Raw genomic sequence first — 23,148 nt, forward strand, 5'->3', positions numbered from 1 at the left:
CGGGCTTTTTCATCTAAATCCATTTGCTGTATAAAGACCTTCTCCTCACGTTCCTACAAATCCCTATTTATCCTCAAGGTTTAACTTAAATATCTCCTACCTGAGCAAGCCTTCCCAGAGCGCACGATCCCAAGAAACTGAGCACCTACCCAACCACCACCATCAGACCTGTCACAACCTAACCCAAGTGAACCGCTATTACCGTACCTGTCACGGAGAAACACAGGTGTTTTGTCTCCGTGTCCATCACGGTAAGAGATCGGGGACCAGCCAATGCTTCCCCACTGTCACCAGCTCCGTCCTGCTTCAGGTCAGCGAGGCCTCTCTGCCCAGGCCCCCCCAGTCCAATCTCTGGCTAAGGCCCTTCATTCTTCATCCTTCAGCACAAATACCCCGTTTTCCGAGGGGCCTTCCCCAGCCATCTAACGAAGAGCAGGTGCCCGTCCCCTCTGCCGGCCTCTGGCTGATGGCGCCCGTCAGGACGGCGATGGCATTTTTACTGGTGTTCTCTTCGTAACCTTCCTTCTCCCCAGACCACACGCTCCGCGGGAACAGGGACGTCGCTCTCATTCACCCCGGAACGCTCGGCCCCAAATCCACTGCCCAGCGCCAAGCAGGGTCAGCACTGGACACACTGTCACCTGGCTTAATGAATTCTCTGTAGAGCTTAGCTTTCCCTGAGGGCTCCACGCTCATGCAACGAACGCCCAGCTGCTAACAGCCACGAAGTTAACACGCGAGCGAAGCGACACGACAGCTCCCTGCGTGTAACTGAACACACGGGGCAGCGAGGGTGCACTCTCCTCGCATCGGCCTAGATGAGCCAGTTCTCTGCGGGGTCACGAAGGGACAGGAGGCCGACCTCAGCAGGCCCTTCCGAGGGCAGAGGGTGGCTCGCAGAAGCAACCGGCTGAAAGAGCTGGTAAGTCATTTCCTTGCTGTGAGTCTTGCGGAAGCTGCTGGCATGGATAAAGCCCTAAAAGCCTACGGGCCGTCTGGGGTTAGGTATCTTTTGGGGACATGCCACCTTTGCTCTGGCCCCTAAACTTACATAAGGCCTTTTAAGTGCAGCTGTGAACGTGGTGCAGTGACACACTTGTGAGACTTAGTTGCAGGACACTGAGTGCGGCAGGTTGACCATTACTGGCTGGCCCGCCGTGCCCTTTGGCCTGCTGTTGCCCTCACCAGGAATCTTTTCTCCACTGCTTGTTGAAATGCTATATATTTTTCAAGGTTCGGCTCAAACATCTAAGGAGGATTTCCTGCTTCTCTCAGCTCCAAAACCACTTTCTCATGGTGACAAACCCCTGCTCGGGGAGGCGATGGCACAGGCTGGGCTTGGGAGTGATTCCGGAGCATTTTCTGACCTGTGACGAGGCGCGTGTTTCTTTGTTCTTGGTACCCTGCTGGAACTGCTCTCCCGGTCCCCCCGTAGCGGTCAAGAAAGTACTTCCCAGCGTTTGGTAAAAATCAACAGGAAGAGCTTTTTTGTTTGCTCATCTCCCGGAATTCCTGTTTTACCTCACTCCTGGCCCTCGTGGGGTCCTTTCCCCGCCCGCCCAACCAAACAGGAGCTCATTTTACCCACGTCTCATCATTTTTGTGCTTTCCACCGGATCATGCACAGAAATTACTCTGTGAAACACATGAAGGTATAATTAATTACATCATTAGCGTATTAAAGGAATCAGAAGACTTTCATGTGTGAGGAAAAAAAAGGCCAGCAAACTCATAATAAACCCAAGGAAGCAAAGGGTCTGTTGTTTTTTTTAAGGACAGGGAGAAGCAATAGAATGTTCAATCCCCCCGTATCTAAAATTCCCTCACCTGCCTTTCCCCAAACTCACTGCCTTGGAGAAAGATACTTAAGATGTGTGGAGGACATTAGACCTCACTAAAATTCTATCAGTTTCTGAACCAAAAACAGGAAAAAAACCAACAAAAACCAGTTTCAGGACTAAAGGCTACCAGGACTCGCTTCCTTGGCACGTTTGGCCCTCGTGAGGTTTAGTGCAGTAGGTAAGCACTGTGATGGGGAAAGCACACACAGCTCAGGGTGTTTGCACCTGCGCCGCACTGTGGACACTACAGACGAGAAAACCACTTGGACACAAGCAGCCCCGTGACAGGATGAAGACCCGAACGGCAGCACATAGGGTCTTGCTCCTGCCAAGTCCTCAGCTGTGTCACTTGCGCCTGAGACAGACTCAGGTTCGTGTAAGGTAACAATACGGGAGACAGCTCGCAGCACAAGATGATGAAACAAATCTTTCAATAAACAAATGTTTTGGTTGACAGTTTATTAAATACACTACAATTGTACCTTATTCTGTAGTTTTTTAAATCATTCACACATGAACTTAGTAAAAATGTACTTTATAGAAAATCACCTGAAAAACTAAAATAAAAATAAGCACGCGCATTTTACACACGTTAGGTAAACTACTGAGAATGTCAGGAATTATGTTAATGATGAGGTGAGACAGGAGGTGGCCGGACCTTACTCACTGACGCCGCACCCCACTCAGATTCAGGGGTGTTAGTGCTGAACTGTGGGCGGGAACATGTCCACTAACAACTGCTCAACAGTCTGAGAAACAGGACAAAGTCTTTTTCTCCTACAGGTCCTTTTCTAAATCCATTCTCTACCCTCTCCCATTCAGAGAGTGACTTGTGCAGACTGATGAGGCAAAACATGAATTCCTTTTGAGAACCCAACGGGAGCGTGTACACACATGCAGGGGGTTCTGGGTGTCACTGCAGGGCTGCTACAAGTGAATGCAGCTAAGAGGCAGGATGTCCTTCACCCGCAAACAGGAGTCTTTCCCTCCTCTCCGGAGAAGTACATTTTCAGGGTGTGGGCTATGAAAGGCATACAACGCAAACACGGAAACAAAGAAGTTTGCAAATTCTTTATATTTCCAGCTGTTGAGACAAAATTTTTTGAAAAATGAGGTCGCCTCTAGCGGCGAAACCAGAGCCAGCTATTAAGCAGCCAGAAGGCTACAGTGATGGAGTACATGACCATCTCTCTCTTAGCGCGCTCTTTGGTCTCCTCTTCTAGAAGTTGCAGACGGCGATTTAGTTTGATTATCTAAGTGAACAACAAAAACAACAACTAAATAGAGGCTTTAATGCATGGGGTAATCAGGTTCTTATAAAGTAGGATAATTTGTCAAAATAATTATTGCAAACATGGAAAGTTTCATTTGGAGCAAAATAAACAAAACTGTATGTAAAAGCTACCTATGATAGCTAAAATTCACTAAAATACTCCTCTCCCTTTCCCTTTCCTGTTTCCAAAATTCTGAGTTGGAAAGGAACTATCTTCTTTTTTTAAATCCCCATGTGAGGATATGTTTATTGATTTTAGAGGGAGGGAAGGGAGAGGGGGAAAGGGGAGAGGGAGAGACGGAGAGGAGGAGGGGGAGCGGGGGAGAGGAGGGGGGTGAAAGAAGCCACTTTCTTCAGTAGGCATGAAAATATGTAAGAACTTACGATATAGCTTCCATTTGTTTCCATAAATGAGACTCAAAATGAAATAGTATTTGCTTCATATTACCCTTATATTACACTAAAACTTTAAAATGATATTCTGATCTATTCTTATGCTAAAATATTTAGTTTCTTGATATTTACTTAGAAATACTGAATTTTGATTCATTTCCCCTCGTCTATTTGGCACAGACACAAGTAGAACACTGAACATGGCTTCCCCACGTGTGTGTGATTCCAGAGGCTAGGAGTACATATTAAAAATATACATATGCAACTGTAGTTCTAAGTAAGACACAGAAAATGAGAACTAGGCATATAAAGAGCCTCTGCAAACAGAGCAGTTTCCAAAAGGGAGTTCTCAAGCACAGTAACCCAGGTCCCAGAGTGACCATCTCCCAGAGCCAAGCCACTGTGGCTGCCCTGGTTTGCTAAATGTCACGACTGTGTTATTCACCGGAAAACTGTTTTATGCTGATCCAAACATGTAAATGGTGGCTCAATACATCTTTAATCAAAATGGGAAAATCAATTATGGTTTAATAAACAGTTTGATAAAATATTTCCATTCATGACTTCCACAGGAGAGAAAATGAGGAATTGTTAGGAACTGTCACTTTAAAGATTGTATGACTAGCACTTAGGATTGTATCTTATTTGGACATTAAATACCTGTCGTCTTAATGAAACTGCATCTACAACAGTCATGTCTTCTGCAGCTCCTTCAACTGTTGCGTCCATATTTGAAATGCCATACCTAGCAGATAAGAAACAAAGCTGCAATATTATAATACAACAAAGAGCACCTGGCAAGTCACGTAATGTGCTGCATAGTGCTAAAGGACTGTTCAAAAGACTGGAACTTAATATAAATTCCTAAAGTATTTTACATTCTGAGTTATTACTGACAAAGAAAACAACTGAAGGTAACAACTGCCTTCAATACTGGCAGTGGCCTGACCCTCTGAGAAGAAACCCTGACTGAAGACAGGAATGAGGAGACGCTTTCAAGCCCACAGGGACTGGCAAAGGAACAAGGGTCCCTGGCTGAAGGCCTGAGAGCTGCCACCCTAGCTTGTGACAACACGCAGCTCTCACACAAACTATGTCCACGTGCGGCTGCAGAGGAGTCCCTGCTGAGACGCAGTGGCCGGGGCGTGAACTCCAGCTAACAAGGTAAGTGGTCAGTTCTTATTTCTCTCCCTGCTCCTCTCACTGCCTCTTTTCCCGTCACTTCTACATGTAACTTATTTCCAATTACTCTCTACTGTAAAATCACCTGACTACATCTTGACACTACATTCCGATCCAGAAGGGGCTCAATAATCAATAATTACGGGGCCGGGTAGAAAGTAACACTGGGAATGCAACGAAGACAAACTCCAGAGAAAGCATATTAAAAAGTACTTCTTGTTCACATGCAGTTACTTCTAAAAGGACACTTATTTTTAAATGAATGACAAACTTTTGAGAAACAACTACTACTCTGCCTCTTTGCCTGGATTTCCACTTTTAAAATATATTTTTAATTAACAGCTTTACTGAAATATAATTTGCATACCATACAATTCACCTCACATGTTCATATCCTAATTTAACTCTGGATGGTTATTTCAGTAAAATGGCATATTAACTGTTCTGAATGAGAATGTAAATAAACTGAATTTAAGAGTTACTCCTATGTAATCTACAAAGTTGGCCCATAGATCGTATCTTCTAATATATCAAGCAGATCCCCACTATAAAAAGCACCCTACCACACAAAGGGGCACGAGAACTATGTTTTTCATCTAGACATGTTAAAGACGAGCCTATTTAAAAAATTATTTTGTTTCAAATACAATTGAAAATAATACAAAACTACTTTAATCAGGCAGTCGCCATTCTGAACACTAATGATAACCAGGCAGGTCGCAGTCTCAGTAACACGGCATATACTGACTCTAGATAATCTGGAACAGTCTCTAAATGTGTCTCTGATGGCTACATAAACTTGCTTTCTCATCAACTGCCCCTTTCCTCATGGGGAAAGAATGAGTATCCTGGAGTACTGAGAGAAACTGCATCAGTTAGAGAAGTAAGCTACAAAGTTGGTAGATGCTACAACTAGGGGATTACAAACATCTGAATTAACTATTCCTTTGAACATTATGGCAGAATTAAATGATTAGTAGGAAAAAAATCAGGGTTGAAAAGGCCTCTTTCTCTACACTTTATCCTCAAAACAAAACTGTTCTATTTCTGTGAGGTCACACATGAGATAAATAATTGGAAAAAAAAAAAAATCAAACAATAGAAGCAGTTGCTTCAAAGGTCAAGGACCTGGACTGACACAGAGAGTGAAGCACAACTGAAAAGGATCACTCACAATTTGGATCCTAAATTAACTAATGTTTCAATATCTGTAAACAAAATCTTCATTTGCAAAGAAATCTAAGAATATCTACAGCAAAAACTTTAGATAATTCAACTTAAAATAGAAAAAAACATTACCATGTGTTTTAAACTACAATCTGTTTTTTTTCAGAACTAAAAACTCTAAGTCAGATCACTGGCTGAAAATAGAGGTAAAAGGATCAGAAACTTAGGAGTAAATGTACGAGGGAAAACTTACACTGGGTCGAGCTAACACTGTAAAGGAAATGGGTCGGCAGAGCGGGAGGCCCTGAGGCACTGACAGACACTTTAATTCCCGTAACCTGAACTAACTGGAGTGAGAAACTGCCGCTTCCCTCTTCTCTTGCCTAAAACCCCATGTGCCAGCTTCCTCTCATCACAGAAATAAAGCTGCCAGTTTTAAATCTAATGCTATAGATAATATATTTGTGCTTAAAATAAACAAAATTAACTATGAAAAAATTACAGTAACAGTATCTGTGAATACTAACCAAGTTTTTTTCCCCTAGAAGACAGGAAATGGGGATTTTGGCCCATGAGAACCTTAAGTACTTGGATGTACCATTCATTCTGTCCTGTGCTTGACAGAGAAATAATTGCTCTGATCAAGCAGGTGTGAATGTGTGAAAGGGGGAAAACAAAGAGGAAAGCTTTTGAAATCGACAGATGACAAAAATTCTTAAAACTAAACTCCCTTTATAAACGTTTAATTTCCCCAAGCTGTCAATGACTATTTCCCCCAGTTTAAGACGATGCCTTACAGACAGCTTTACCTACACATGGAAAGTGACGCTGTAGACAATTACCTAAAAAGAAAATGCTGGGCCAACCTCGGCAACAATGCAAAGGATGCACATGAAACAAAATTTAGGTGAGATTTAGCCTGGCCTCCATGAGCTACCGAAGCTGATTGAAATACGCATCCAGGATACACGATACTGTATCGCGACTGTTAAATGTTTCCCTCACTCTGGTGGCCAAATGTCCTGAGTGACTACTCACTGTTCTCTGAGAAAAGCAGGGTGCACTCAGAGAAAGGATGCAGAGGCTCAAGCTGCCACATAAAGGCATGGCTACTACATGCATTACAGCCTGCAAAACACAGATCCAGTCAACCATCCACCCTGGTAATTACAAAGTCTCAAAATTTACCTGGCGTTGTCATGATGGGGGTTAGAAGTGGCGGCGGCAGACCCACCACGCAGCACGGGTCTAAGGCAGGTTTTTGGAGAAGGCACAAGACAGAATCAGGAAACAGAGAAGTAATAAAATGAAAGCAAAAACAATAAATAAATGTCAAATAGGATTATATTGTATGATTCAATACAATATAATATATTTCAAATACTTTAAACATCTTCGTCTCATATGTCCTCCATTTTAAGATTTTCATAAATTTAGTATTTTCAACGGGTTCAAAAACAAAGGAAATCTATAGCTATGTAACAAAACATATAGCACCAACATATGAAGCAGTATTTGGGGTGCTTGTATCGTAATTTATGAAACTCAAGACAGAGGACAACTGTTTAAAAAGTCTAATTTCTCTCTTCTAGTTGGAAAAAAATCACATCACCTTTAGAAGCATGTCAAGAACCGGTTAGTAGCACCTGCATGATCGTGGTTGCTCATCTGCCAGCAAGAGCCCATCTCAAAAGCTGAACATTTGACACAGCTTCCATGTCCCACAATTACGTCTTTCCCACCTCATTAATTTTGGTCAGTGCCTGATATGTTAATGTAGCTGTGTCTCATTCAAACCCTGAGCTCCCCGGAGCAAAACTGCAAGCCTCAGTTCTGGAGCTGAGACCAGGGGCTGTGCTCTGAGGACACACCACAGCACATTCCGGAAGCAACGATATTGAGTCTGACCGTGAGACAACCAAGAGTGGCATACAGGGCTGTTGAAATGAAGACTGCGGTGCACTGGAAAACTTTGTGGGGACTGTCACTTAGTCTCAGTACATCCTTTGTTTCTAGAGGAAAATTAGTTCCTGACCTAGGTAAGCAGAAACCTTTCCTTCCAATAAATCTTATTTTTAAAAATCAGACAACAAAAGCTCCACAAGGTCACTGGTCAATTCCCCAAAAAGTATTCAGCAATATTTACTAGAGAGAGAGAGAGAGAAGGCTGGGGTACAGGGTCAATATAAGGATTTTAGGAATCCTTACATTCTATTTTGAATGTCTCATTCTCTAAGTACTGATCAGGTTGGGCCTGAATTTAAATATCAAGGCAATTCTTAATTATAGTAAACAGTTGATACAAAATGCACTAGTGTTGTTTTGTTTTTGTAAGTTGACACATCTGTAGAATTTTGGCTATAATACAAATCACTATTTTGCCCACTCAATTTATTAAAGGAAATTTTACTGTTTAGCTTGTATGTTTCCTAAAGGCAGTACTGGTGCTTAAATAAATTTCTGGAGCCTAGAGGATAAGAGATTCAGAGACTTCTGGGGGAAGACCTGTTAGAGTTCTATTTTGTTCTCTAAAGAACAGTGAGAAAACTCGTGTGCTTGAGACAGGTTTTAAACCCATCCCCTCCTACTAACAGATTTACTCTGTGGCATTAGGAACTGTTACTAGTTAACTACAATCTTGCATTACACTAACACGAGAAATGTTTAAATAAAGCCAGCGCTGTGTGCTGCCTAAAGTTTTTTGAAGAAATTCACACTAATATGCTCAACTGGATGTGCTATCTCCAATGTTCCACCACAGAGATTTCCCTTTTATAATGCAGAGCCAGAAAATAACAGTTACCTTTCACAACGCATTTCATTTTGTCTTCTTACACTGGCAATTGACACATATAACATAAAAGTAAATCAGACAGGCATTTGGCATAGTACCGCTTTCTACCATAAGTATAATTTAACACATTGAAAATCTTTTTAAAGTGTGGTAATATGTTCAACAGTATGTTTTGTGATTCAAGTGGCAAAGGGAATGAGCAGCAAGGCTCCACTAGTTCAAGTTAGCTCTTGAACTAACTTGCTATCACGGAATATGTTTGTTTTAAAAAATGGAAAGTGCTACAGTAAATGAACAATTTAATTGGGGGTCCAAGAATTATACACATATTTTAAAAAGACAAATTTTAAATAACAAACACTGTTTCAGCTACAACTTTGTATTCTAGGCTTTCCAAGTAATATATTTATACAGAACCACTTGCAAAAAATATAAAATTATTTACATATTGGTTTCTTATTCTATATACTCAAAGCTTGTAGAATCGGCTAAAGAAAAACTGTATAAAAATAATCAAGCCCCTTCTAAAAATAAAACTAAGCATGACTAATATGTGAATGTTCAAATAATGTTCTCACATAGGAAGTCTATTTTTAAGCATGTTACTATTTTGCATTGGAGAATGACATATGGAGCTCTAGCAGATGTCAGAAGACTGGGGCGTTTCCTAACCAGCCAAGGACTAAGTAATAACAGCATTTAAAATCCAAAGAGCCCAGCCGGGCATGGCTCAGCGGTTGAGCATCGACCTGGGATCCAGGTGATCAGGGTTCGATTCCCGGTCAGGGCACATGCCCGGGTTGTGGGCTCGATCAATGACTCTCTCATCATTGGCGTTTCTATCTCTCCCTCTCCTTTCCTCTCTCTGAGATCAATAAAGATATATTAAAAAAAAAAAAAAAATCCAAAGAACAGCCCGCGGTTGAGCATTGACCTAGGATCCAGGAGGTCACCAGGAGGTCACAGTTTGATTCCTGGTCAGGGCACATGCCCGGGTTGTGGGCTCAATTCCCAGTAGGGGCCGTGCACGAGGCAGCCGATCAATGACTCTCATCACTGATGTTTCTCTCTCTCCCCCTCTCCCTTCCTCTCCCTGAAATCAATAAAGATATATTAAAAAAAAAAAAAAAATGTCAAAGAACACACCTCGTGCTTGTCCCCAGTGTTTTGATAAATAAACTTTGCTAATGTGTATGTATGATGTTGAGCTTGGTTTTAGATCATATAAGTTCTCATAAGATGAGAAAATGGAAATACATAAATAAAGCTTTCAAGAGTGTCCCTTAAAGTGTAAACTAAAAATAGTTCTCATGTCAAGCAACTGTGAATCTGCATTATTTTATGATAATAAAGCAGGCAAAGTCTTCTTCCCTTCCTCCCTCCATCCCTGCCTTCCCTTCAAGTAGTTCTAGCTTAATTTAACATACCTAATGTGATGTCATAAGAGCAAAGATAAGATTTTACATTAGCGTAATAGCCAAGAGCAATAAAATAGAAAAGAAAAAATGATGTACAGAGCAAGAAACATAAAAGCACTTGAAACTTTATAAGCAGCATTATTTTATAATCATGCAAGTAGACTATTATCCAAATTTCACATTCCTAGTGTTTATGCGGAAAAGTCATGCCAGAGAGTTCTCGTAGTAGAAATAAACACTGATTTGGCACTTACAATTCTGATTAAATCTTGTTCAGTATTTAGATTGTAAGAAACTGAAATACGACAATAAAAAAACCCCAAACCCTTTCAATAATGAAAGCATCCAATAAAACTAATAAGAATCTAACCTGCCAGGCTCCAAGGCAACAAAATGGTGTGTATCCATGAGCAAAGAATCATTAATACAACTACTTTACAAATTTAAAGTTATCAATTCATAACAATTATAAATAAAACTTCACTTAGGGCTCAAAATAGTTTTTCATAATAAAAAAAATACAAAGTAAATTTTACATTAGTAAGATTTCTGACTTTGTATTGTAAACTTGCGGCAAAATTTATTTCCATATGGAGAAAAAATTCCAACTGTTTTTACAAGTTCCATATTACTGTACTGCACTGTGTCTAGAAAAGCTAAGCAATTTGTCCAAGGTCATCACACAGCCAGCTGCTCAGTGGGGTGGCTTGAGACGGAATCTGACCCCATGAATGCATGCTTTTTCTTCTAAACCATGCTGCTTCTTACAAGCCCCAAATAGTCTAAAATAGTCCTTGAAGCTTCAAAGAGCATAAAAGGACTTGAAACACTTGGGGAGGGGGAGATATATATAAAACTTCCCCCCGCCACAAGCTTTCTCTTTTATGCTCCTTCTGGCACAGCTTTAAGTCCGGGGCCCGAACGAACACCACTAGACTAACGCTGGGAAGGCTTAGAAACCCGCCGAGCACATGGACAACTGGCGTATGAGACATGGGGACAGCGCCCAGGCCCGAGGGAGGGTCAAAGCACTCGACAGGAAAGCTTGTCCAGAGCAGGCCATACACACGCCAGCTGCTCTGCCAAGAAGTGAGGTTTACGGGAAGAGCCAGCTGAATTTACTAGGGATTCCTCAGAACGCAGAAGTCAAACACTGGCTCAGAACTACTAGATAAAATGTTAGGAGTTGGAATGAAACTGACTGTATCTTCCCCATTCTATGCCAAAAAGCTTCCCAAATTTCATCTTTTTAAAAAACACCATGTAGTAATGAAGTAAGGACAAAAATAATGGCAAAAAATGTATTTGTATGAATAAGTCTAAATATGCTATACTGATTTTACCTGGTGTTCAAAGTGAGATTAAGTTATCAATTCTGAAAACTATCAGACTTTCAAAATAGCACCTGGATTTTCAATATGGGCCTAGAAATCCCTATTTAGAGGAATTTAAAAAAAAAATAATTCCTGGCAACTACACTGACATCAATGTCTCAAATCTGTTTCACTAATCTAACCATATCAGTACCATAAATGATAACATCAAAAGACTTACTAAAGAAAATTCATTTGCTTTAGTTCAACATCCTACACTCAACCCAACAGTGTGCCTGGAACGGCCAAAATGGACTCAGGGACTTAGAACAGGTCAGCAAAACTTTTGGAAAAATCCTTACACTTCCTGTATGTAGTTATTAAATCCTCTCTCTGACTGAAGAAAAGCTAACAGAATCTTGTGAAATGTGAATTTTGGACAATAATTTCAAATTAAAAGAAAGCAAAGCAAACTGTTTAAACCATTGCATCTTAGAAAGAGACAAAGGTGCAAACAAAAAGGGAAGACACCACAGTCCACTGAAAGGAGCCAAAAAATATGCAATAAAGCTGGCGAGAGTCTCCGATGGCCAGTCACCTGCGGTTTTCATCCAGCACATCCAAGATCTGCTGGTAAGCCCTACGAGTAGAAGACTGGATAAGGGACAAAATGCCACGAGCAGAGGAGAGATTAGCTCCGTCTTCAGGTAACATACGGGGAGGACAGACCCGAACCTGTTGTGGCGACGGTGTCACACTGTTTACGTAAGCACAGCAAATGAAGAAAAAAACACTCAAGTCAGATTTTCATAAAACTTTAGCTGAGCAGTTTCCCCAAACACTTATATTTTAAGAATTATCTTAATTTTCTTGCCCCCTTTTCCCACCCATCACTCCCCAAGAGAAGAGTCAAACCAAATAAATTAATATATCAAGTTTTAAAAAACCAGCTACAATGCAGCATCTGTAACTGTGCAGCCTTAAACATCAAACTAAAAAAAGGGTCACGAAGGAGCAAGGCTGGAGGGGGAGAGAGCTGAAGCAATGAGGGGGCCCGCCCGCCAGCTCAGGAGGCTCAGTGTTCTGCATTTGGCCTGTATGTTCCGATTCGGAAACCACACTAACAAGCAACCTGCCACTGCAACGTATGGGTGATCGGACAGTAAGACAGGAAATCCTGGTCAGACAAATTTAAACACGCAAATTGAAAGTAATTCCATGGAAATGCCATTGCAAATATTTCACAAAGACAATGAAACAAGCTGAGTTTACGAGTAAGTTTAAAGATGAATCCACGTTCAGAAAGCTGTACTGAACATACAGCGTATTTCAGTTTCTGGGCTTCTCAGTGCCAGTAACCTTACATTCTTTCACAATTTCTTTCGCTCCACCACCAGTGCTTCCTACAAGCTGAGCACACGTGAATGGAGCAATTTTACAGTTCTAACCCAATCGATTGGTGTATTTTCAGACACTTGTTTAATGTTAGAGCACAATTCGCTGTTTGAGGTATTTAACTGATACATGGACTTGGCATCTGGTTTGTTACAGTAAGAGGTTTTGTTATAATGGGACTAAGATGCTGAGATGTGGGCTCAACATTTTTTCTCAATGTCAGGGCAAAACACCCTAGACTAAACCTCATCCTGTGTATTATTACATTAAAAAAGAAAGAAAGAAAATGGAGTAGACAGTGAACAACTGAAAAGAGAAAATCTTTTATTTTGACTTGTGTAATCTTTTCTAAGTTAACATGTATTTGTTTGGAAACCACAAAATAAGTGGGATAATTTTTGAAAGGAAAGTTGCCATCTAATATTATTTCCAGAGTCCCAAAAAATTAAAAACAAAATTTTCTCCACAATTTTGTGAATAACTTTGAATGTCTTAATGATCCAAAGTGAGAAGCACAATAAATAGGAAAACCGTGCTTTCCAAAGATTACTTAGAGAGAAAGATCTAAGCCAACAAATTGTCAGGGCTGATTCACCATAGGAAGGAGGCCTAATTGTGTCCAAAAAAAATGTAAGTTTTCAGATGCAAGCTCATGAAGGGTTACTAAAACACCTGTCCAGAGAGCAGAAATCTTCTGGAATGTATGTAAGTCAGCTTATCAACTGACCCACTGTACTTGGCAAAGCCCGTATTCGGCATCCAAGAAGAGTAAAAAATCAGTCTACCTGGACACAAAGCCTAGGCACTGGTCTTTCACTCAGAATTCTCTTTAGGCAGCACGGGGAAAAGCTGCAGCTGCTGCTTTTTGTGAGAAACCAGGCTGATTCATCTTAGAAAAGGGCCAGTTTCTCGACAGAGCTGCCAACTGCCTGGATAAATTTACCTAAGCAAGTTTTAAAAGACCAATCAGTACAATACTTACTGATCTAATTAAAGTTTTTGTCTCTGCACTTTGGTGCTTAAATTGAACACTTCTGCAAATCATTCTATATTAGCAAATAAATTAACTATATACTATATTAAAGTCTATAATAATCAATATTTAGAATAATTTTATATCAACAATATCAATAAACTAAATCCAAATCCATGAAAAAAGTTTGATAGATTTTTGCCCAATAAAAATTAAAAGAGAAATCATTTTGTCAGTAAAAGCAATAGAAATTACTTGAGTTCTAAAAGTAGAAGTGATTCCAGTCCATACACAGGAAATCAGGTGTATTTATAAAGTAGTCAAGCATAAACTATTTTAAGCAAAGAATTCTTAAGATAGAATGCACAAAAGGTGGAGTTTTAGGAGTCTGTAAGATCTCTTCCAATTCTAAGATTCTATGATCACATGAAATTGAAATATGGCAATAGAAATAAAAAACCTCACATGATCCTCGATTGTAACTTAAAAATATGTAGAAAGATAAAAAAATAAATAAAATCTATCAATACTAGTAGGTATTCCATCAAAGACCAACATAAAAACAGATTGGGATTTCTGATGGTTTATCAAAAGAAATTAAATTTTCAAAGATTAGTAAGAAATTTACCTTTTTATTAATCTATACGGCAACCCCTCATAAACAGCAAAAACAGAATAGGAAGTATTTTTTAAACCGATGACCACTTTGGGCAGCGTATGTATAGATTAAATGCCCTTGATTGCTAACATTTATTTTCATCTACAGAAGAACTAAATGATTAAATCCTAAGATGACCAAAATTACCCTCCTTTAGAAGCTATAAATACTTTAGCAATTTTTTAAAAAGCTTTAAGTAGCCTTTCAAGTCTTTTTACAAATAAGCACATTTAAGAACAAAAAAGAGTAAGCCCATTTTAGCATCAGTCTGATGCTAGCTGGCATGTCCACCACTGGCATCCACTGGGAAGGGAAACAGTGAGTACTTCTAGCCTGGAGTACCAGCTCCGTCCACTCATCCACCCAACACCAAGGTACAGTGACGTTTTGGGGTTTATTGATTTTGATAAGTGAACTACTGTGAAAAATAAAAAAGTAAACATATTGCAAAAGCACTGAGATTATTTAAGCGTATGTTATAATATTAGTAATTTAATAGAAAGGCACTTTGATGATAAATTGATCCTAGTAATGTTATAAAACAGCAAAATCTCAACTTCATCTTTTTCTTTTATAAAAGATTAGAAAACTTTGAAGAAAGCACCAATGTTTACCATGTTATTTCATTAGTAATAGCTCTACCTCATGATTACATAAAATCTTATGACACAAATGTTAAGTAAATAACACCAGCCAATATCAAAACCCAAATTGAAGTGAAAATTTACTCGGCACAACTATGTTGTCATTAAAAGGAAAGTCCAAGTCAGGTGCCTCTTTCCCCACAGGTTTTCACAGGAATAATGTTTCTCAAACTGTGAGGATAATAACCTCTTTAGTGAGGCTCCAGCCTCTTCCAAAAAAAAGAGTAAAGGTGTGATAGTGGAAAAGGGGAGAAAGAATTTTCACTGGAACACAAATCTTGTATCATTTCTCTTGACATTTTAAATGCAGAGAAAACTTGAATTTGTTGCCACTACCTAAGGCCATTTACTAGTTCCTAGAAGCATAATAAGAGAACCATCATTGGTTGTCGGAGTGGCTTCTGTTGCTTAAGAACTGCATTAGCTCTTAAAGCATTATATTGAATGCAAATATTCCCCTCCCCTCTATGGGTTTAATGATCGTAAAGCATTATTCCAAGCATCATTTTAATCTATGCTGTAAGATTACATTTACACTCCATTCTCCTCCTGCATCAAAATAAAACAAGACAGGGTGCTAAATTTTTTTAAAAAGATGGGGATCACGAAACTTAGTTCCAGTTGAATCTGTAGAGAATATTCCAATGAGAGCAAAATGAAGAAAACGGAACAGGATGCTTGGTACTTACATGTAAATTTTAAAAATTTTATTGAATTCACTGGGGTGACATTGGTTAATAAAATTACATAGGTTTCAGATGCTTAGGTGTAAATTATTCCACTTCACTTTTACCTTTACCTCCCAAATCATACATAACTCTCTTAGTTGGTCTAGTGTGTGTGTTTGTGTGTTTGTTTTTAAAAAGGTGCGTATGATGACAGTTTGAGAAATCCTGAAACAGGTACTAAGAAGCCAAACGGTAAGAGAATTAGGGTATTATATGCCAATTACCTGGTAAAATATTAGTATAACATAAGCCTGCAAAATAAAAACAACTCCTACTCGTGAAAAGCAGAGTAGGTAAAATCTTACGTGTATCCCGGTGCAGAAATCGGTGCCTGGAACCTTGAAATTTTATTTCTTGGGGCAGAATCTGATCTGTGCCACCTTAAATAATAATTATGCTTCTTTTACATATTCAGCTTTTATAACACAGAGGAAAAGCTAGATACGATTCTACTGGTCAGAACTCATTTTTGTATCTATAGCTGACCATAATCAATCCTATTGTCTCTTGAAATTAAGAGAACAGAGGCCAGTGCTCTTGCTCTTATACCATATATGTCCTTTTGTTCAAGCCAAGGAATAAAAGCAAAGGCAGGGAAGGTTCATGCACAATGACACATAATTAATCTCACATTACAAAGAAAAGACTCAAGTTGGTAAAGACAGTGAGAGTCTGATAATTACTTTAGTAGAGGTAAAATACAGCTGTATTATATTAAAGTTTTTTCCTGACCACATTACCAACACTGAATATACAATATGATCATTATACAAAGTTCCTAAGGTTAATTAAATGTAGATTATCAAAGATGAATTCAACTACTAATTGTAAAGTTAGTAATAGTAGGAGAAGAAAAGGCAAGGAAGGTTATATTACTAACAAGAAGATAGTTAAGTAATTTACTTACCATGACATGGTAACATATGTAACCACCATAATAAAAAGTATGATTAAGTAATGTAAGCATTTCAATATGAAACATACAGTTAAATATTCATGTTATTTTTACTACCAAAAATCAACACGAGACTTTCAGTTTTATTAAACATCTAGAAAATGCCATTAAGGCAACTTAAAGAAAAAAGGAATCAAATATCAGTTAACTCTGTTAATCTTTTCTGTTATGAGGAAATTGTTATTGGTAACTGCAAAAATGTCTATGCTCTAATTACCTACTCTAAATCATAGTCAGTAGGCTGGTTTTTATACATAATAGAACTGTTTCCTTTCCTTTGTTTCCTTCCCCTATTTCCTTTATTTTTAACTGAACTCGGCTACCAAAAATATATAATTTGTGAGGAAAAACACAAAAGTGTTGCTACACTGATGCTTTTATTTCAGTAGTGTGAAATTTAAGAGTAATTAGAACCTAAATAAGCCGTATCTTTATATAACAGAAAAGTTTATTAAAACCTTTGCCGCCTTAAAAAAATATCATGAATAGAAAATAATAAAAGCTCTGAGGAGATGTTTAATCATTCTGAGGGCACTAAATATCAAGAAGCTATGTAGCTTTTTCACCATGTGTGTAATATGCTTCCAAATATTCTAGAAAAATGATTTCATAGGCTGGTGACATCACTGCCAACCAGCACCCTCAGGGAAATATAGTTATAAAAAATTTCACATCAATAATGATTGAACACTTCAGATAAATCTTCCCTAAAGGAGATATATATTAATTTTAACTTCCTTTCTTCCGATATAACCCTTCAGAATAACTACTCTAGGGGGCATTTCAAGACTGTCCAAGAAATCAGAGAAGTCACCATTCTCCTTTGCACCTAACACAAGAAAAGAGAGGCCCTATACCCATCAAAGCCCATTCTGCATCCCTACACTCACTCCTCATCAGGCCCAAACTACAGCTTGATACAGTTTAATACAAATGCTATACTTGTATTATACTCTAGTTATTTTGTATAGAAGTTTAAATGTTTTGCTTTTACCTAGATTTGCAAGAGAGGTGTTTCATCTCCCAATTCTTTTGCAGTTCCCAGAGAAACTAACATTACAATGCTTGCAATCAAATATGGTTCATGATGAATGAGTTTATGATAACTGACTGAATATTTAATGGAGAAATATTTACATAAAATATCTAAATCATCTATTTTAAAAAGTCACAATCACCAATGGCTTTGAGACTTAAAATACTGACCAGCTTTTAAAGGGATGTTTAATTTATAAAAATCCCATTAGTTTTAAGAAAACAACAAAAAGCATTTGCCTGATCTAAAGCATCTTATAGCGGGGGAGCTTTAAGATCAGGCGTGATAATATAACCAAACGAGAGAGGATTAAACAAACAGTTCTTTAAACAGAATACTTGTAGTTTTGGAAAATGACAGGGATCTAATAACTCAATGACTCAGTAGGCAGGAAGCTAAAAACTAATCCTGGAAAGGAAAAACATCCACTTGCCTTTGGTACGCTGTTTACCACAGCTCATCAGAAGCAGAGCTAGAAAGGGCTAGCTCACAATCTTATGATGAATTGAGTAACTTGAAAATAAAGATGTTTCCTTAAATCAAGTGTTTACCTTTTATTTATTTTTTAACCTACATACTACATAAACAGTTTTGAAGGATGCACAGAATTGAGCACTTAACATTTACCAATTTTTCATAAGTTTACTTTATAGAACATTCTCAAAATAGGCAAATCATACTTTGTGAAGACTATCATATACACACAAAAAATGCTACTGAAAAATCTTCACAACTAACAAATGGTTAGATTTTGAAGGCAATAAAAAGTATTGCAATTATGTAAAATTGATGTAAATGCAAAACAGATTTTAAACACTATTAGAAGTAAATTATTTCTTTTCTCAGTTTCTTAGGCATAAAACACACACACAGTTTAAAAAATGTGAATTATTTACAAAACAATGGGACAGACAATATATAGAGAAAAAGTGTAAAGGAGATACAGAGCTCAGTGATTGTACTCACATGGAGTCAGTCCTGACCAGCTGTCCGTTTTGGCGAACAGCATTTTCACTCATAGAGCGCTCTCTTTTTAGCCTGCCAACCGCACGGACCTGTTAGGCACAAAGAAAGGGGAGAGAAGAGGAAATATTCTTAGTAGTCTAGTAGCTGCTTAGCATCAAAAGAACCTTAATTCAAGGCTACTCACAAAATTTACAAAAAACATAACCAAGAACTGCTGCTAGGCATGTATACAACAGCTACACTTATATTACTTAAGAACAATTTTCAACAGTTTTAAAGGCACATCTATTATAGGAAATGGGATGGATTTCTATTACAAATAAATGTTCCTTGCTTCTGGGGTTTAAACAAATTTGTTATTTGGCTGGATATCTGAAAATTAGACTAAAAAAATAGTCTTCCTAGCTTAAAGGTTTTGGCATTACAGAAATGGCAACAACCTCCCATCCCACATGCTCTTCTTACAAATGTATCATTGACTTCTTTTCATTAGGGATGGGATCTATGTCCACTTCCCTTAAAATTGGGTGGGCTGCTGGAGAGATGATGCAATATGCTTCTGAGGCTTGGTCATAAACAATAGTAAGGTTTCTGCCCTTTTTCTCCAGACTGTTCATGTTTGCAACAATGGCACCATGATGTGAGGAAGCCCAGGCAGCCACATGAAAGGGCCATGTGTAGGTGGTGCCAGACAACAAGCCTAGCTGAGGTCCCAGACAACAGCTAGTATTAACTGACATGTGAGTAACCCTTCAGATGACTGCGGACTCAAGCTGCCAAATCATCCCTTTAATGTTCTTTATGCTCCCACTATTTTAGACATATGCCTACTTGGTCCATGTAGAAGGCTTTCATTACATATTGCTAATGATATGATTTATAGCCTCTTAATGCGTCTTTAACTTTTGCTTTTTTCTATATTATTTCAAATTCAATTGATGTTAAAACTCTACTTACTTCTTCATTTTGAGGGGTTGAAGGAGGTCTTTCTAAATCCAGAAAATCTAGTGGTCTTTCACTTAGTGTAAGTACACGGGGTGGTGTTTTTAGAGCCAGAGGTTTAAAAGAAGTTGACTGAATGAGGTCAAGATCTCCTGGTCTTGAAAATGGAATGTCTTCATTATTTCCTGGAAGTAAAATATAAAAAGGAAACAAGGGATGTTTTAAAAAGCTAGTACTTTTATTAAACTGTATTTGCCACTACATACCCACTAGAATGGCCAAAATGAAAAAGACTGAAAATACAACGTGCTGGCAAAGACGTGGAGCAAATGCAACTCTCACCCATCAGATGGGAATATGATAGAGTGCAACCAATTCAAAAATAGCTTGACAGCTTTTTATAAAGTTAAACGTAACTTATAACATGATCTAGCAAGTCCACTCCTAGAGATATGAAAACACATGTCCTCATAAAGATTTGTACATGAATATTCATAGCAGCTTTATTCCTAATAGCCTCAACAGAAAAAAACCCCACAATGTTCATCAACAGGTGAATGGATGAGCACACTGTAGTATATCTACACAGTGGAATATTAGCAATAAAGTGGAATGAACAAGATCTAAGCAACAATAGGAAAAAATCTCAAAAACATTACACTAAGCAAAAAAAACTCCACCAGACACAAGAGTATATAGTGTATAATTACACTTATATGAAACTCTAGGAAAGACAAATCTAGTCTCTGGTTATAGAAAGATTATGGTTGCCTGGAATTGAGGGGTAAAAACTGAAAGAGATGTGGCACGAGGGGACCTTTAGGTAATGTTCTGTATTTGGACAGTGGTGGAGGTTACATGAGTGTATACATTTGTCAAAACTCATCAAGCTGTACACTTAAAAATTACACACATTTTATGTAATATACCTCAATAATTAGTTGATTAAAAAATATTGTTTGAAATTTCAGATTACTGTTTGTAATGAATAAAAATTTTGAAAAAAATTTAAGTTGCATTTCCCAACGCTTTTTCTAAATAACGTTTTGAAAAACCAGAAAGTTTTCCTAAAAATATATAAAACAAAGACATGTCAGGCAACTTAATACCCGAATGTAAAATACCTGCTACGACAATCCTCTCTGGAACCTGCATAATCACACTAGCGTTTGGAACTCCGTCTTGGAATTCTTGTTCCAGGTCAGCATTTGGTGGCGCGACCTTTAATTTTTCTGGGACCCTCATTCGCTGACTAATGCCTTCGGTGTATTCCATTTCATACTGGATTCGACTAATTTCCGCCATCTCAGCAGCAGTGGGGGAAGGAAATGCTGCCCCACTCACTCTGTGGGCAAAAAAATTAAAGACAGTGTGACTGAGTGTTAAAATGTCAGTCTCTGCTCTGTGAAGTTAGTTGACAATACCTTATCGAAAGAGCAGACTTCTCACTTACGAGTACTGAATGCGCACAAAAGAAAAAAGAAAAGCGAAGAAAATGTTTTCCTCAACATAACTTCTCACTATCAGTTGAAACTGCACCTTGAAACTATTGCTTGGGAGCAAATTTAAAGAATTATTGTATAACCACAACACAAACGTGAGCGCACGCATACACATACACACACACACACACACACTCTCTCGGCATAGATACGCATGCTGCTTATAACTCAAAAATGCCTGAAAGAAAACTTAAATTTCCTAGTCAATTATTTCAGGGAAAGCTGCCAGGACTCTACAAAAATGAAATTCGAAATTGCTGTCATGCACACACACAAAAAAAGACGAAAATCAGATTTATAAGACAAATAAGATTAATTCTAAATGTACTGAAAAAGAAGATGCAACCCCTTGAAAAAAATCACAAAATACAAATTAAAACTTTCCTTGCTGAATGTATATCTGATGACTGAGATGCAATGAATACCAAATATAGCATATGTGTTAATAAAACTTTACTGTATACATTCATTTTCAGGGGTTGAAAGTTTCACATTATTAATTTGTATTTAATATTGCATTTACATGTATATTTTGGAAAAGCATGACATGCCTTTAAGGGGAAGATGGATCAGATGCAGTGAGTAACCTGAATTAAAGAAGGATCCATGCTCCAGGGAAATGCAGGAGAAAGAAAATTGCCCCAAAATACAAAATGCTGATAAAAATGTAAACGAGCATGGTTAGCCTATGGCAACCAGCTTCAAGGCGACTATCTCTCAAGCCTATACCAGCTCAACTGAATAAAATGTCACTGACCTTCCTATTGGTGGGTCACTGGTTTTTCTTTTACTCATTTTTAATACAGTAAATACACGTCTATAATAGCTATTAAAATACTGCTACCCTGTAGTTCAGTTTACTTTACACAACAATTCCCCTACAGATCTGAACTTTTTTGGAGGTGTACATAACAACACGGACACTGCTTTTCCAGCTGTAAAAAAGAAAGAATAAAAATCAGTATTCCAACGATTCATTTCATAAGAAAACTATGAATAAAAGTAAATATCTATTTAAAATTATTTTTGGATTTCAACAGGCTTCGGACTTGATCTGAGAAATCAATTTTCAAATCCCTCCTAAACAGAGTTATTCTATATAGGTTCAAAAATCATAAAGATGGTGTTCAATATAGTCACTGGTTTATGATTTTGCCAACAGATAAAGAAAAGCTAATCCAATGTATATACAAATGAGAAGTCAGGTTAGGAAAAAACACTCTGCCATACAACTCTACTCATTATATTCTGAAGGAGGAAAATCCTCTTCATTTATTGACTAAGTACAAATTAAGAAACCACAAAGAGAATGTAAAAGGCAGAAGTAAATTAATTTCAAGCAGCCTAAAAACTTGATGTAGTGTTTTCTTTAAAAGGAATTAACGTTGAAAACCAAATCATACTAAATTTCCAGCAGAGATGTTATACCTAAATCAAGGACAATAAAATATTAAGGACAGTATAATTTTAAGTCATAGCTAGAATATTTATTAAACTCCATGTCAGAGATGTATTACACACCTCAAACTCTACCTCACTGAGATGTTTAGGAGAGTTATTAGAGGATGCTCAACTGGTTAATTATGACTGCTAACTGGTTTTTTTATTCTTTACCCAAATGTGTGAATTTTAGGATTTGGCATGCAAATGTTTTAAAGACTAAGAACATAGAGCTTAAAGAGAAAATTTTTACTCACAAATGTGTACCAACTACTACTTGTTATTTGGCACTATCTCCTTCTGTGCTTCATAGTAAATCCTGTAACTTGCTTCACTGTGCACGTGCTGGATTTAGAGCCACTTCTGTCCCTGGGGGAGAAAAACAGGAGCTAATTGAGGAACTAGATGATACCATATTATGAATTCATTTCTGGGAAATTCTCCAAATGATAAAAGTTATTAACGATGCACAACCTTACATTAAAAAACCCATAAAATAAAGAAATTAAAAAGCTTACCACCACTTTT

At 38.0% G+C, this 23,148-nt stretch overlaps 1 protein-coding gene across 7 annotated transcripts; it reads right to left on the reverse strand.

Moving 5' to 3' along the window:
• Window positions 1–2,898: 2,898 nt before the first annotated feature.
• MFF (mitochondrial fission factor) lies at window positions 2,899–23,148 on the reverse strand. 7 transcript variants are annotated; one of them, XM_087819551.1, is made up of 9 exons: window positions 22,878–23,148; window positions 20,803–21,023; window positions 19,694–19,863; window positions 18,737–18,825; window positions 16,085–16,159; window positions 11,980–12,021; window positions 7,045–7,104; window positions 4,168–4,252; window positions 2,899–3,094 (listed from the first exon to the last, which is right to left on the reverse strand). In XM_087819551.1, exons 2-9 carry the CDS (start codon window positions 20,981–20,983, stop codon window positions 2,963–2,965), a joined length of 834 nt encoding a protein of 277 aa, XP_087675677.1. In that variant the 5' UTR covers window positions 20,984–21,023; window positions 22,878–23,148; the 3' UTR covers window positions 2,899–2,962. The 7 variants fall into 7 exon arrangements, with proteins under 7 accessions (XP_087675677.1, XP_016053187.1, XP_087675678.1 ...); XM_016197701.2 differs by having other exon boundaries at window positions 11,980–12,138; window positions 22,878–23,141; XM_087819552.1 differs by lacking the exon at window positions 11,980–12,021 and having other exon boundaries at window positions 22,878–23,144.

This window comes from Miniopterus natalensis, chromosome 8 (genome assembly GCF_054644295.1).
Source record: "Miniopterus natalensis isolate mMinNat1 chromosome 8, mMinNat1.hap1, whole genome shotgun sequence".
NCBI classification, from domain to species: Eukaryota; Metazoa; Chordata; class Mammalia; order Chiroptera; family Miniopteridae; genus Miniopterus; species Miniopterus natalensis.

Coding starts and splice junctions, on each gene's coding strand:
- MFF (XM_016197701.2), bottom strand. CDS start 20,983: ATGGCGGAAATTAGTCGAATCCAGTATGAAATGGAATACACCGAAGGC. Junction 12,139..16,084: donor ATTTCTGCACCGGGATACAC/GTAAGATTTTAC, acceptor TTACGTAAACAG/TGTGACACCGTCGCCACAAC. Junction 3,095..4,167: donor CAGTTTCATTAAGACGACAG/GTATTTAATGTC, acceptor TTGTTCACTTAG/ATAATCAAACTAAATCGCCG.